The sequence below is a fragment of the Rattus norvegicus genome, chromosome 9 (genome assembly GCF_036323735.1).
Source record: "Rattus norvegicus strain BN/NHsdMcwi chromosome 9, GRCr8, whole genome shotgun sequence".
Lineage (NCBI taxonomy): Eukaryota > Metazoa > Chordata > Mammalia > Rodentia > Muridae > Rattus > Rattus norvegicus.
Window position 1 is genome coordinate 7,176,504 of NC_086027.1, and position 15,306 is coordinate 7,191,809.

Consider the following 15,306-nt stretch of genomic DNA (forward strand, 5'->3'; position numbering starts at 1 on the left):
GCAACATTAGCTTTAATGTTTGCACAGGGATTGAAACAGAACATGAACACAAGGAGATAAGAGAATGAGGAGAGAGCATAGGTATCATGGGTCATCATCTTCCATGTATATGTAGGTGGAAGAGTTGAGCTCTGTGGTACTGAGAACCGTCTTCAATGGGTATATTTTCAGTTTTGAATGAGTGAGGTTATTAAGTATATAAAACAAGCCAGAGAAAATGAACAAATAGAAAGCAGTAGGCAAATGGAAGGGTGGAGAGAAAGAGAGAGAGAGAGAGAGAGAGAGAGAGAGAGAGAGAGAGAGAGAGAGAGAAAGAGAGAGGGGGGAGGGAGGGAGGGAGGGAGAGAGAGAGAGAGAGAGAGAGAGAGAGAGATAGAGATAGAGAGAGAGAGAGAGAGAGATAGATAACAAACAACAAATCAGGTCCTCAAGCAGAAATTGCCTGGACAAGCCCTCTTGAATCTGACACTTGTTGTTCCCAGCACAGAGATTCTCAGGCAGAGCATAGAGTGTCCCTGGGCAAGGCTTCAAGGAACAAATCACAGTAGAAAGATAATATTACAAAGGGAGGACTCACAAACATCTAGCAAAAACTACTGATGAATCTCCATTGGGATAGCCAGTCAATTTACTCATAAAATACCCAGGCTGATCAGAATATTCCTCCAAGTAAAGGACAGGTAGGAAAGAGATAACATCAGGAGATCCTGTGCTCACACCATTTTCAAGAAACTGAGGAAGTTTAAGCATCAGCTGGAGTTTCACAATGAGGTTTCTCTCTATGGCTAAGGTTTCCAAGAGCTGATCTTCTAGTATCTCTTTCCCAATGGGCTAAACAAAGTAACACCTTTACAAAAGAGTTCACCTTCCAGATGTTCTCAGTAACTAGTTTTTTACTTGGGCTATTTTGCTCTTCTCCTCCCTCCTTGTCACAGAGTTCATGGAGTAGTCTCTCCCCAGATAAGGGATCTTGGAGTACACTTAGAAAAATATATTTGGTGTTGAAGTGCGTATGGAGTAACCCAACTTCTGAAGCCAGCTTCTCAGTGAATTCAAACAACAGAAGGAAATTTACCAATATAGTAGGTGGTAAAAAAGATTGTAGGCAACTTCTGGGTAGTCTTGTGTCATCTGTCAAAGATTTTAAAGATTAATTCCCTATTCTTACCCTGGACTATAAGCTCTTACAAATCAGCATAAGATGACCCCAGTACCAGAAACACCAGTATATCTAACAGAAATACACATGATCTTATCTGAAGAGTCATCTCAGCTCAGATCCCCAGATTACTACTGTGATCATGATCATACATTACAACATACATACATACATACATACATACATACATACATACATACAACATACATAAGGAAAGGGACCTTCATGAGGGTGTCTGCTAATGAACAGTTCAAGTTGGCTCCTAAAAACTTCTGACAAACCTGTTATATGCAAAAATAAGAAAATGTTAATGCGGCTGCTCCCAAACCCCATGGGAGAGAGACTTCACCGCCTGGACAGGTAGGCACTCCTGAGGCTTCAGAGCAGAAGAGACCACCAACATTGCCCAACCCTACCCACATCCCTGGCCCAAGAGGAAACTGTATATGAACTCTGGGTTCCCTTGGATAAGGGCACAGCAGCAGCGGGTCAAGTGCTTCTGAGACACCCGCAGAACCTGAAGGGACCGACCAAATAAACAGTTCTCTACACCCAAATCCTGTGGGAGGGAGAGCTAAACTTTCAGAGAGGCAGACAAGCCTGGGAAACCAGAAGAGACTGCACTCTGCACACATTACTGATTCCAGAGGAAAACACCAAATGCCATCTGGAACCCTGGTGCACGGAAGCTCCTGGAAAGGGCAGCACAGAGCTTCCTAGTTGCTACCCCCACAAAGAGCTCGTAGGCAGCACCCCACAAGCAAACTTGAGCCTCAGCACCACAGGTAAGACAAACCTTCCTACTCCAAGCGACCTGCCTAGTGAACTCAGGACACAGGCCCACAGGAACAGCTAAAGACCTGTAGATAGGAAAAACTACACGCCCGAAAGCAGAACACTCTGTTCCCATAACTGACTGAAAGAAAACAGGAAAACAGGTCTACAACACCCCTGAAACACAGGATTATAGGACAGTCTAGCCACTGTCAGAAATAGCAGAACAAAGTAACACCAGAGATAATCTGATGGTGAGAGGCAAGCGCACGAACCCAAGGAACAGAAATCAAGACTACATGGCATCATCGGAGCCCAATTCTTCCACCAAAGCAAACACTGAATATCCAAACACGCCAGAAAAGCAAGATCTAGTTTCAAAATCATATTTGATCATGACGCTGGAGGACTTCAAGAAAGATGTGAAGAACTCCCTTAGAGAAACACAGGAAAACATAAATAAACAAGTAGAAGCCTACAGAGAGGAATCACAAAAATCACTGAAAGAATTCCAGGAAAACACAATCAAACAGTTGAAGGAATTAAAAATGGAAATTGAAGCAATAAAGAAAGAACACATGTAAACAACCCCGGATATAGAAAACCAAAACAAGAGACAAGGAGCTGTAGATACAAGCTTCACCAACAGAATACAAGAGATGGAAGAGAGAATCTCAGGAGCAGAAGATTCCATAGAAATCATTGACTCAACTGTCAAAGATAATGTAAAGCAGAAAAAGCTACTGGTCCAAAACATACAGGAAATCCAGGACTCAATGAGAAGATCAAACCTAAGGATAATAGTTGTAGAAGAGAGTGAAGACTCCCAACTTAAAGGACCAGTAAATATCTTCAACAAAATCATAGAAGAAAACTTCCCTAACCTAAAGAAGGAGATACCCATAAGCATACAAGAAGCCTACAGAACTCCAAATAGATTGGACCAGAAAAGAAACACCTCCCGTCACATAATTGTCAAAACACCAAACGCACAAAATAAAGAAAGAATATTAAAAGCAGTAAGGGAAAAAGGTCAAGTAACATATAAAGGCAGACCTATCAGAATCACACCAGACTTTTCTCCAGAAACTATGAAAGCCTGAAGATCCTGGACAGATGTCATACAGACCCTAAGAGAACACAAATGGCAGCCCAGGTTACTGTATCCAGCAAAACATAGATGGAGAAACCAAGATATTCCATGACAAAACCAAATTTAAACAATATCTTTCTACAAATCCAGCACTAAAAATGATAATTAATGGTAAAACCCAACATAAGGAGGCAAGCTACACCCTAGAAGAAGCAAGAAACTAATCGCCTTGGCAACAAAACAAAGAGAAGAAAAAGCACACAAACATAACCTCATATCCAAATATGAATATAACAGGAAGCAATAATCACTATTCGTTAATATCTCTCAACATCAATGGACTCATCTCCCCAATAAAAAGACATAGATTAACAAACTGGATACGCAACAAGGAACCTGCATTCTACTGCCTACAAGAAACACACCTCAGAGACAAAGACAGACACTACCTCAGAGTGAAAGGCTGGAAAACAACTTGCCGAGCAAATGGTCAGAAGAAGCACGCTGGAGTAGCCATTCTAATATCAAATAAAATCAATTTTCAACTAAAAGTCATCAAAAAAGATAAGGAAGGACACTTCATGTTCATCAAAGGAAAAATCCACCAAGATGAACTCCAATCCTAAAAATCTATGCCCCAAATACAAGGGCACCTACATACGTAAAAGAAACCTTACTAAAGCTCAAAACACACATTGCACCTCACACAATAATAGTAGGAGACTTCAAAACCACACTCTCATCAATGGACAGATCATGGAAACAGAAATTAAACAAAGACGTAGACAGACTAAGAGAAGTCATGAGCCAAATGGACTTAACAGGTATTTCTGGAACATTCTACCCTAAAATAAAAGGATATACCTTCTTCTCAGCTCCTCATGGTACTTTCTCCAAAATTGACCATATAATTGGTCAAAAAACGGGCCTCAACAGGTACAGAAAGATAGAATTCATCCCATGCGAGCTATCAGACCATCACGGCCTAAAGCTGGTATTCAATAACAAAAAGGGAAGAATGCCCACATATACGTGGAAGTTGAACAATGCTCTACTCAATGATAACCTGGTCAAGGAAGAAATAAAGAAAGATATTAAAGACTTCTTAGAATTTAATGCAAATGAAGGTACAACATACCCAAACTTATGGGACACAATGAAAGCTGTGCTAAGAGGAAAACTCATACCTCTGAGTGCCTGCAGAATGAAACAGGAAAGAGCATATGTCACCAGCTTGACATCACACCTAAAAGCTCTAGAACACAAAGAAGCAAATACACCCAGGAGGAGTAGAAAGCAGGAAATAATCAAACTCAGAGCTGAAATCAACCAAGTAGAAACAAAAAGGACCATAGAAAGGATCAACAGTACTGAAAGTTGGTTTTTTGAGAAAATCAACAAGATAGATAAACCATTAGCCAGACTAACGAGAGGACACAGAGAGTGTGTCCAAATTAACAAAATCAGAAATGAAAAGGGAGACATAACTACAGATTCAGAGGAAATTAAAAAAATCATCAGATCTTACTATAAAAGCTTATATTCAACAAAACTTGAAAATCTGCAGGATATGGACAATTTCCTAGACAGATACCAGGTACCGAAGTTAAATCAGGAACAGATAAACCAGTTAAACAACCCCATAACTCCTAAGGAAATAGAAGCAGTCATTAAAGGTCTCCCAACCAAAAAGAGCCCAGATCCAGACGAGTTTAGTGCAGAATTCTATCAGACCTTCATAGAAGACCTCGTACCAATATTATCCAAACTATTCCACAAAATTGAAACAGATGGAGCACTACCAAATTCCTTCTATGAAGCCACATTTACTCTTATACCTAAACCACACAAAGACCCAACAAAGAAAGAGAACTTCAGACCAATTTCCCTTATGAATATCGACGTAAAAATACTCAATAAAATTCTGGCAAACCGAATCCAAGAGCACATCAAAACAATCACCCATCATGATCAAGTCGGCTTCATCCCAGGCATGCAGGGATGGTTTAATATACAGAAAACTGATTTATTTCAGTTAATTTTATACCCAGCCACTATGCTGAAGTTGTCTATCAGCTTCAGTAGTTCTCTGGTGGAACTTTCAACCACCATGATTTTTTCAACGTGATCCATTATATAAACAAACTGAAAGAACAAAAGCACATGATCATTTCATTAGATGCTGAGAAAGCATTTGACAAAATTCCACACCCTTTCATGATAAAAGTCCTGGAAAGAATAGGAATTCAAGGCCCATACCTAAACATAGTAAAAGCCATTTACAGCAAACCAGTTGCTAACATTAAACTAAATGGAGAGAAACTTGAAGCAGTCCCACTAAAATCAGGGACTAGACAAGGTTGCCCACTCTCTCCCTACTTATTCAATATAGTTCTTGAAGTTCTAGCCAGAGCTATCAGAAAACAAAAGGAGGTCAAGGGGATCCAGATCTGAAAAGAAGAAGTCAAAATATCAGAGCTATCAGAAAACAAAAGGAGGTCAAGGGGATACAGATCGGAAAAGAAGAAGTCAAAATATCACTATTTGCAGATGATATGATAGTATATTTAAGTGATCCCAAAAGTTCCACCAGAGAACTACTGAAGCTGATAGACAACTTCAGCATAGTGGCTGGGTATAAAATTAACTGAAATAAATCAGTAGCCTTCCTCTACACAAAAGAGAAACAAGCCGAGAAAGAAATTAGGGAAACGACACCCTTCATAATAGACCCAAATAATATAAAGTACCTCAGTGTGACTTTAACCAAGCAAGTAAAAGATCTGTACAATAAGAACTTCAAGAACCTGAAGAAAGAAATTGAAGAAGACCTCAGAAGATGGAAAGGTCTCCCATGCTCATGGATTGGCAGGACTAATATAGTAAAAATGGCCATTTTACCAAAAGCGATCTACAGATTCAATGCAATCCCCATCAAAATACCAATCCATTTCTTCAAAGAGTTAGACAGAACAATTTGCAAATTCATCTGGAATAAGAAAAAACCCAGGATAGCTAAAACTATCCTCAACAATAAAAGGACTTCAGGGGGAATCACTATCCCTGAACTCAAGCAGTATTACAGAGCAATAGTGATAAAAACTGCATGGTATTGGTACAGAGACAAACAGATAGACCAATGGAACAGAATTGAAGACCCATAAATGAACCCACACACCTATGGGCACTTGATTTTTGACAAAGGAGCCAAAAGCAGCCAATGGAAAAAAGATAGCATTTTCAGCAAATGGTGCTGGTTCACCTGGAGGTCAACATGGAGAAGAATGCAAATCAATCCATGCTTATCACCCTGTACAAAGCTTAAGTCCAAGTGGATCAAGGACCTCCACATCAAACCAGATACACTCAAACTAATAGAAGAAAAACTAGGGAAGCATCTGGAACACATGGGCACTGGAAAAAATTTCCTGAACAAAACACCAGTGGCTTATGCTCTAAGATCAAGAATCGACAACTGGGATCTCATAAAACTGCAAAGCTTCTGTAAGGCAAAGGACACTGTGGTTAGGACAAAACGGCAACCAACAGATTGGGAAAAGATCTTTACCAATCCTACAACAGATAGAGGCCTTATATCCAAAATATACAAAGAACTCAAGAAGTTAGACCGCAGGGAGACAAATAACCCTATTAAAAAATGGGGTTCAGAGCTAAACAAAGAATTCACAGCTGAGGAACGCTGAATGGCTGAGAAACACCTAAAGAAATGTTCAACATCTTTAGTCATAAGGGAAATGCAAATCAAAACAACCCTGAGATTTCACCTCACACCAGTGAGAATGGCTAAGATAAAAAACTCAGGTGACAGCAAATGCTGGCAAGGATGTGGAGAAAGAGGAACACTCCTCCATTGTTGGTGGGATTGCAGACTGGTACAACCATTCTGGAAATCAGTATGGAGGTTCCTCAGAAAATTGGACATTGAACTGCCTGAGGATCCAGCTATACCTCTCTTGGGCATATACCCAAAAGATGCCGCAACAGATAAAAAAGACACGTGCTCCACTATGTTCATAGCAGCCTTATTTATAATAGCCAGAAGCTGGAAAGAACCCAGATGCCCTTCAACAGAGGAATGGATACAGAAAGTGTGGTACACCTACACAATGGAATATTACTCAGCTATCAAACACAATGACTTTATGAAATTCGTAGGCAAATGGTTGGAACTGGAAAATATCATCCTGAGTGAGATAACCCAATCACAGAAAAACACACATGGTATGCACTCATTGATAAGTGGCTATTAGCCCAAATGCTTGAATTACCCTAGATGCCTAGAACACTTGAAACTCAATACGGGTGATCAAAATGTGAAATCTTCACTCCTTCTTTGAAAGGGGAACAAGAATATCCTTGGCAGGGAATAGAGAAGCAAAGATTAAAACAGAAACAGAGGAACACCCATTCAGAGCCTGCCACACATGTGGCCCATACATATACAGCCACCCAATTAGACAAGATGGATGAAGCAAAGAAGTACAGGCAGACAGGAGCTGGATGTAGATCTCCTCTAAGAGACACAGCCAGAATACAGCACATACAGAGGCGAATGCCAGCAGCAAACCACTGAACTGAGAATAGGACCTTCATTGAAGAAATCAGAGAAAGAACTGGAAAGCTTGAAGGGTCTCGAGACACCATATGAACAACAATGCCAAGCAACCAGAGCATCCAGGGACTAAGCCACTACCTAAAGACTATACATGGACTGACCCTGTACTCTGACCAAATAGATAGCATTGAATACCCTAGTAAGATCATCAGTGTAAGGGGAAGCCCTGGATCCTGCTAAGACTGAACCCCCAGTGAACGTGATTACTGGAGGGAGGGTGGCAATGGTGGGAGGATGCGGAGGGGAACACCCATAAAGAAGGGGAGGGGGAGGGATTAGGGGGATGTTGGCCCGTAAACCGGGAAAGGGAATAACACTCCAAATGGAAATAAGAAATACTCAAGTTAAAAAAATAAATAAATAAAAAAACAAACAAAAAAAGTGACAAAAAAAGAAAATGTTAATGCTGTACCAAATAGATCATTGTATCAAATATGACATAAAGAAAGAAGATGTGACTTTAGGTTGAATCATCAAATAAAGCAATGGTGTTTTATAATTGCTTACACATATATGTATATATCATTATATATTATATACATTATATATTATATATACATATTTAACGATTTATATATACAACACAGAAAATTAAAAACCAGAACGAGCCTAAGCCTCAGACTGTGTGCATCTGAATAGAGAAATGTATGGACTTGGAAAGGGATGAATGAGGGCTGAGGAAAGGTGAGAGTTATGCCATGTGGCTGGAAAGCACATCCCTGAAAAGGAAAGATAAAACTCCTAAAATGTCAGTCAATACTGAGGTGAAAGACAGCCTGAGTACAAAGTGCAAGAATTAAATTAAAAAATAAATAAATAATCTGACACTTTAGAAAATTCTTTCCATTGGTGCACAGCAGCATTTTGACTTGGAGAATACAAGGGCAAGATAACAAAGTCTCCCAACAGGGTCCTTATTGAAATGCACCTAGTGTTTGCTTATTCTGTGTAGAAACACACAGATTTTAAAGTGATCATCATGGAAGAAAGTGTGTGCTCATATCAAGTAGGATCCACGGTGCTGCTCCACGTCAAAACAGCAGGTGGAGCAATTGCTTTCTCAGAAATCAGGCTGAGGTTTCTGGAAGGCTCAGTGGCTCTGTAGTTGATTCAGAGTATGTAGAGGAAGAGTTTGCCCCTGATAACAAAAGGGAAATCAAGAATTGAGATAAATTTTAATGAGTTAGGGCTGGGCTGGGAGTATCATAATTGGTGACATTGCTCTAGGCTGAGTCTCAGTGCCAGGGCAGGAGAGCTGAGCATTCCCCAAAAGGACTCACCCAGAGGGACAACTAGGGAGTTCCAATATTTGTGTTCCTTTAACTCACCTCTCTTCTTCTCCAAAGTACCTTTATGTGGCTCGAAACGCCAAAGACTGCATGGTTTCCTACTACCACTTCTACAGGATGAGCCAGGTGCTCCCCAATCCAGGCACCTGGAATGAGTATTTTGAAACCTTCATCAATGGAAAAGGTAAATAAAAATGCATTGTCCCTCTGTGGTTTTACCCCGATTAGGCTGAGCTGAGAGAACAACCCCTGACAGTTGATCCCCCAGAGTTTCCTGTGCCTCCTATCCTGGCCTCTATTTGGGGATTCCCGACCTATAGACTTTCCTCAGCCTGTGTGACCCTGTCATAATATCAGGGTGCAAGTGATTGTGCATAATCAATATGAAGCCACTTTAATTCTCATATTAAAGAAAAGCCCCCAATACTGACAGAAACTACGTGACCTCAGAATCGAGCAGCTCAGTGATGCTGGGAAATATCTAATACAGAATTTTTCCTTCTCTGATGTACCTGAAGCCAGAAAAAAGAAAAAAAGAAAGAAAAAGAGAGAGAGAGAGAGAGAGAGAGACAGAGAGAGAGAGAGAGACAGAGAGAGAGAGAGAGAGACAGAGAGAGAGAGAGAAAGAAAGAAAGAAAGAAAGAAAGAAAGAAAGAAAGAAAGAGAGAAAGAGAGAGAGAGAAAGAAAAAGAAAAAAGGAAAGTCAAACTTTCCTGACTTGGAAGATTTGTGTCCATGAAAACAATTCTTGTTTTTCACAGTAAGTTGTGGATCTTGGTTTGACCATGTGAAAGGATGGTGGGAAATTCGAGACAGATACCAGATTCTCTTCCTCTTCTATGAAGACATGAAGAGGGTAAGTAAATTACTTCTTCAGCATCAGGGACAGGGAAGCTGCTTTAGGAATGTGGTTCTGACAGGAATGTCTGGAAAAATGTGATAGTGTGAAAACTCTTTTCCAGTCCAACTAATGCTACCCTCACTCACAGGACCCAAAGCGTGAAATCCAGAAGGTAATGCAGTTCATGGGCAAGAATTTGGATGAAGAGGTCGTGGATAAAATAGTCCTGGAGACATCGTTTGAGAAAATGAAAGACAATCCTTTGACAAATTTTTCTACAATCCCCAAGACTATCATGGACCAGTCCATTTCCCCTTTCATGAGAAAAGGTCTGTGGGGCTTATTTATCTCTAATTCTGAGGCAGTCCCCCTCCAATCCACATATTGTGATTCTAAGAAAGCTAGAGATTTGTTCCTAGTGTACAAGAAGCTCTACAAAGCAAGTCTTACAGATAACTAAGACAGACTCCCCTTGGTGCACACCTCCTTGGGATCCCTGCCTGCGGTTAGACTCATCAGATCTGACATCTAGTTTGATTCTGTCTCCAAATCATGACTCATGACACTTTCAGGACTTTCAGCATGTATTACTGAGACCCAGGCCCTTAATGCTTCCTAGATTTTGAAAGAAAAAAATCTGATTATCCCTGGTGATTCACTTTTAAGTGGGGAATGTTATTTTTTAAAGTTAGTATACTCAATAACTTTCTAAAACTCAACAGTTCGATGATTTCACACAGATCCTCAGTAAACCCACTTTCCAAAAAGGTAGGTACAGAATGAAACCCATCCCACTGTCTCATTAACATCTGCACTTTTTTCCACTGCTATGCAACCAGGACTAGGTTTTATAAACAGCTGCAGAACTTTTTTTCTTTTACTTTCAGCACAGGAGTTAATCCATTGCCCTTGCAGTATTCCCTCTTTTCTCTCTTAGACTTTGGTAAGGTTTGAGAAGCACCCTTTTTCCCAGTCTATCCATGTCCACTCTTCTCTGCACTCACTTGTGTTTGCTTCTTTGCTTGCTTGCTTTGGCCATAAAAACACAACTAAGAATACCATGACAGAAACCTGTTCACTAACACAAACCGTGATTACCTTACATACTTTTGCTTACCAGAATATGAGCTATCCCTCCAGGAAAAGAAATACTGACCTCTACGCATGACTATCTATACAGGACTCATGGATATCCTGTTATTCTTCCAAGTATTTCTCTTATTATAGATATTGTGTCCATATTTTTATGATTAATGCTACAATGAACATTTCTTGTTCATCAAGTTGGATAATTTTCTTTAAGAATCACAAGTGTTACAGTGATTATCTCTCTAAAATTATTTAAAATAATAAAAATAGAATCTCGTTCCAATAACATAATCTACTAAAAACAATTCATAGAAATAAACGATGCAGTTCAATACATTCTTACAAACAAATAAAACTAAGTGATCAAAGTAAAAAGAATTCCACCAGCTTGGTTGATATCCTGCCATATCCTTTGTAGGCAATCTTTCCTTCAGAAGAAAATATTCCCATTTCTCACTGTAAGTTGGTTTTGTTTGTTCTTAGGTGGCATATACTTGGAGTGTCACAATATGTATTTTCTTATGCCCCAGATCTCTGGCCAGTATAACATCTTAAGATCTCCTTGTATGGCTATATGTCTACCATTCCTTCATTTTTATAATTGTTACTACCTAATATGTGTGTGTAGCACAGTAGAGCCAAGATTCTGGGTCACATTGAATTGATTGATTTTATTTAGACGCCAGAGCCCCTGCACAAAGACAACTAAACCCCCTTCTCATTAAGGAGAGGTAAAGTGGTGAGGAATTGAGCTCCTGTCAGGACAGCACCAATGTGGGTACTGCACACTCCAGTCAGGGATACAGTCTGTCAACCACACACTGATGCTTTTGTCTGGCCTTTGTCCTTTAGGAATTGTGGGTGATTGGAAAAACCACTTTACTGTGGCCCAGAATGAGAGGTTTGATGAAATCTATGAGCAAAAGATGGACGGAACCTCTCTAAACTTCTGCATGGAACTCTGATCAAGATGAGAAGATAGACATCAAGGACAGGAGTCTGTCTGCAAGCCTCAATCCAGCCAAAGGAAGATCAGAAAGCAAACTGTAAATGCCAAGGACTGTGACACCGACTCTGTTATTACTGACATCACTTTACAATTCACAAAATCATATTATGTCCAGTGTATACTTTCTCCACTATTCAGTACAAATCAGTAAGATGGCTTAATAAGCTAATAAATAAACAAACTTGAATAGTATAAATTTTATGATGACATCTTTCTAGGAGGTATAGCCTATATTCTAACTCTAAATAACTATCTTATGCACAAAAACACAAATATTAGAAATCATCTAAATGAATGTACAGAAATTCCTAATGTCTTTCTGCTCAATCGGTATTTTTCATGGTTACAGTGGGAAGACTCAGTTTGTGGACAACTTGTTGCAACATGCTCACTGGAACATTTTCTACCTGGTAGGAGGAAATTGAGGGAAGGACTTCAAGGAGATGTCAGAAATCCAAATCTTAATAAACGGAATCCTAGTTCTGGATCATAAAAGAAACAGAAGAAAGGCATGAGGGTGACCTTTGGAAAGCACAAATTGTGTCTTGAAAAAAGCAGAATGGAAGCTTGGTGTTCAACTTGCAGCCAGTTGAGTTTTGATCTCCTGTCATCTCTTCTGAGGAACAGCTTGTACTTTTGCCCACTTTAGCAGAGTCCATCTGCATTTGCTTGCCAGCATACTTCCTTCCACCTCCCACTCGCTCCATGTCTTGGGCATCCTTTTACTCCCAGTAACCAGGCAATATGGAGAACACAGCATGTTGCATGACTGAATGATGGCTCAGAAGACAGAAAGGCACACATGTTTAGGTCACAAATTCTCAGCACTTACCCTTTTACTTTAGTTGCAGACATCAGCACTGCTAAGCTGAGATCAGCAGGAGCAGCCTGTGGTGTGAGCAGGAGCCTGGGGTATTTAGCATGAGCTAGAATGCCATTTGCTTTCTAGCACTCAAACCTGCAATGGCCATGTGATGAGGACGTGGGCACAGCATGTGTTACTGCCAGCAAGAGCTATGAGAAGGTGCAGTAGAAGTTAGTGGGTGGAAGCTACGAAACTGGAACATGGCCTAGAAGAGAATGAGTGCTCCTGGCCCTTGGTCTTCCTTTCCCTTGTTTCTTGGCCATGAAAAATTCAATAAAATGAGGTGGTTAGTTTTGCTTTGCCATTTACCCTCACCATGATATTCTGTCCATCTCACCACAGAACGTAAATTCCAAACCCAAGAGCTAAAATAAAGCTTCTGTCTTTATAAGTTGCTTTCCCCAGATATTGTTATACTGAAAGAAAGCTCACTAATACATTCCCAATGATGTGGTTATAAAGTACTAGAAAAGTCTGAAATTTTGTTGAACTTATAGACAATCGCTTGGTTACTGCCGAAATCTAACCATATGTGTATAGTTAATTAACAATGTCTATTATATTAAAAAATTATATCCTAATTGTATTGTAAATTTTTATTGTTTGCTTCTAAGTCTTGAAATTATTCAAAGTTTCTCTAGGTAGAGAGTCCCCTCTTACAATCCAAACTAAACTGAAGTCCCTACATCTGCCTCCTTTCAGGGTTAAGTTCATAAGAGCCCAGAGTCACTCTAGCCTATAAAAGGAATGACTCTGGTCTCCAACCATCTACTGGTTAACTGTAGATTTAAGGTAAACTTTGGAAACATAATAGTGTCGAACTTAAGCCTCTTTTGGCTTTATTTTTCTGGGAGTTTCCTTTGTATTCAGAAATTAAAATAGCAGAACTTGAAAGAGATAAATGGTAAAACATACTATGTTGGCTTTGTACACGATTGTATTCATAATTTACCCATTGGCAATTTTTAACTATTACTTTTAGAGAAAAGAATTAATCAAGTAAATGAAACATTACATCAGAAGAGTAGTTAAGTAACTGTTAGAACGTTTATAAACATTTTAGTTTTACTAGCATTGACTTATGATTATTTTACTAGCACGTCTCTATATACACAAAATTCAATAAAAGAGTTTCAGTTACTCCATTTGTTTGCTATCAATCATTTATTTATTTCTGCTCATGATAAATACTGATAACAGACTGGGTGCAGGAAAATGGATAGTAAAAATGATTCAGTCCAGTTTAAGAATGAGCCAATTAATAAGCTCATGCAACCTTCCTCAGCAGACCTCTCTTACATCTGGTATCACTAAAACCTTGAGGTCTCCAATGCTTTTTGTACTTCATGGTTACAGCTTTACTCTTGGATTTTGGGGGTACTGTTGAGGATCAGGAATCCATCCCCTTCTGTGGCAGTCTCAGTTCAGACTGACACCTTTTAAACAAATGTGCATGTTCAGAAGTTGAAGTCTGCTATAGGTGGAGTTTTTCCTCAGTGTATGTTCATATCATCCCACAGCAGAGCAGGGGATTACAGGTAACAATCACAGCCTCTTTTTCAGCATACACCTTAGCTGAAATTTTCACTTTGTCTTTTCCTAGTCAGTAATCTGCAGATTTTTTTCCAATCTGTCTATCCAACAGTTGCTCTTTTTCACCACAGATGTAGACAAGAGAGTTCAGAAGAAGCCACAGCATAGCCTAAATGCTCTCTTGTCTTGAAATTACCTGTGCCAACTAATTAGTTCCTAATTATTTGATTTAATTTTCAGTTTAAGTGCTCAATTCTTAGCATCCATTCGTGAATTCAAGTACACCTAAGTTCATAATAGAAGCATTTTTACAGCTTTACTCATATATTGACCCTTAAACACAGATAGTAGGAGACTTCAATACCCTACTCAGTTGACATGTCATACAGACAAAACTAAATAGAGAAATACCAGAGCTAACTGACATCGAAAACTAAATGGATCTGACAAATATTTACAGAACATTTCACCCAAATACAAAGTAATATACTTTCTTCTTTGCACATCATAGAACTTTCTCCAAAATTGATCACATACTTAGACGCAAAGTCTTCACATACAAGAAAGTTGAAATAACTCTCTACATTCTGTCTATCACAAGAGAAGCTGGATACCAACAATAGAAAAATGAAACAAAAAACTAAAAGACAGAAATCTTTACAAACTCATGGTAAAAGAACAGGTCACTACTGAATGAAAGCAAGTCAAGCTAGAAATTAAGAAAGAAATTAAACACTTTCTAGAATTGAATGAAAATGGTTACTCTACATGTTCACACTTAAAGGACACAATAAAGACAGTTCTCAGAGGAACTAAGTGCTTCACAGGGTTGTTAAGAGCTGTTATATTAGAAACTGTGAGCATACCTGAAAGCTATAGCATAAAAGAAAGAAATCACAACCAAAAGAAGGAGATGGCAAGAAATAACCAAAGTCAGGGCTGAAGTAAATAAATTTGGAACAAATACAAAGAATCAATGTAACAAAAGGTTGATTTTTTGACAAAATCAGCAAGATTG

General features: G+C 39.2%; 1 protein-coding gene across 7 annotated transcripts in view; it reads left to right on the forward strand.

The window, feature by feature from the left end:
- The window catches only part of LOC134480322 (sulfotransferase 1C2A-like), a 31,115-nt gene extending 17,215 nt beyond the window's left edge, over window positions 1-13,900 (forward strand). For 4 of the 7 annotated variants that reach the window (XM_063267837.1, XM_063267842.1, XM_063267836.1 and 1 more), the window contains 5 exons: window positions 936-1,082; window positions 9,009-9,135; window positions 9,713-9,807; window positions 9,941-10,121; window positions 11,734-13,900. In XM_063267837.1, the coding sequence (XP_063123907.1) occupies window positions 936-1,082; window positions 9,009-9,135; window positions 9,713-9,807; window positions 9,941-10,121; window positions 11,734-11,846 (663 nt within the window). In that variant the 3' untranslated portion in view covers window positions 11,847-13,900. The remainder of the gene's footprint in view (window positions 1-935; window positions 1,083-9,008; window positions 9,136-9,712; window positions 9,808-9,940; window positions 10,122-11,733) is intronic. The other 3 variants (XM_063267841.1, XM_063267840.1, XM_063267839.1) reach the window with 1 other exon arrangement.
- The last annotated feature ends 1,406 nt before the right edge of the window (window positions 13,901-15,306 follow it).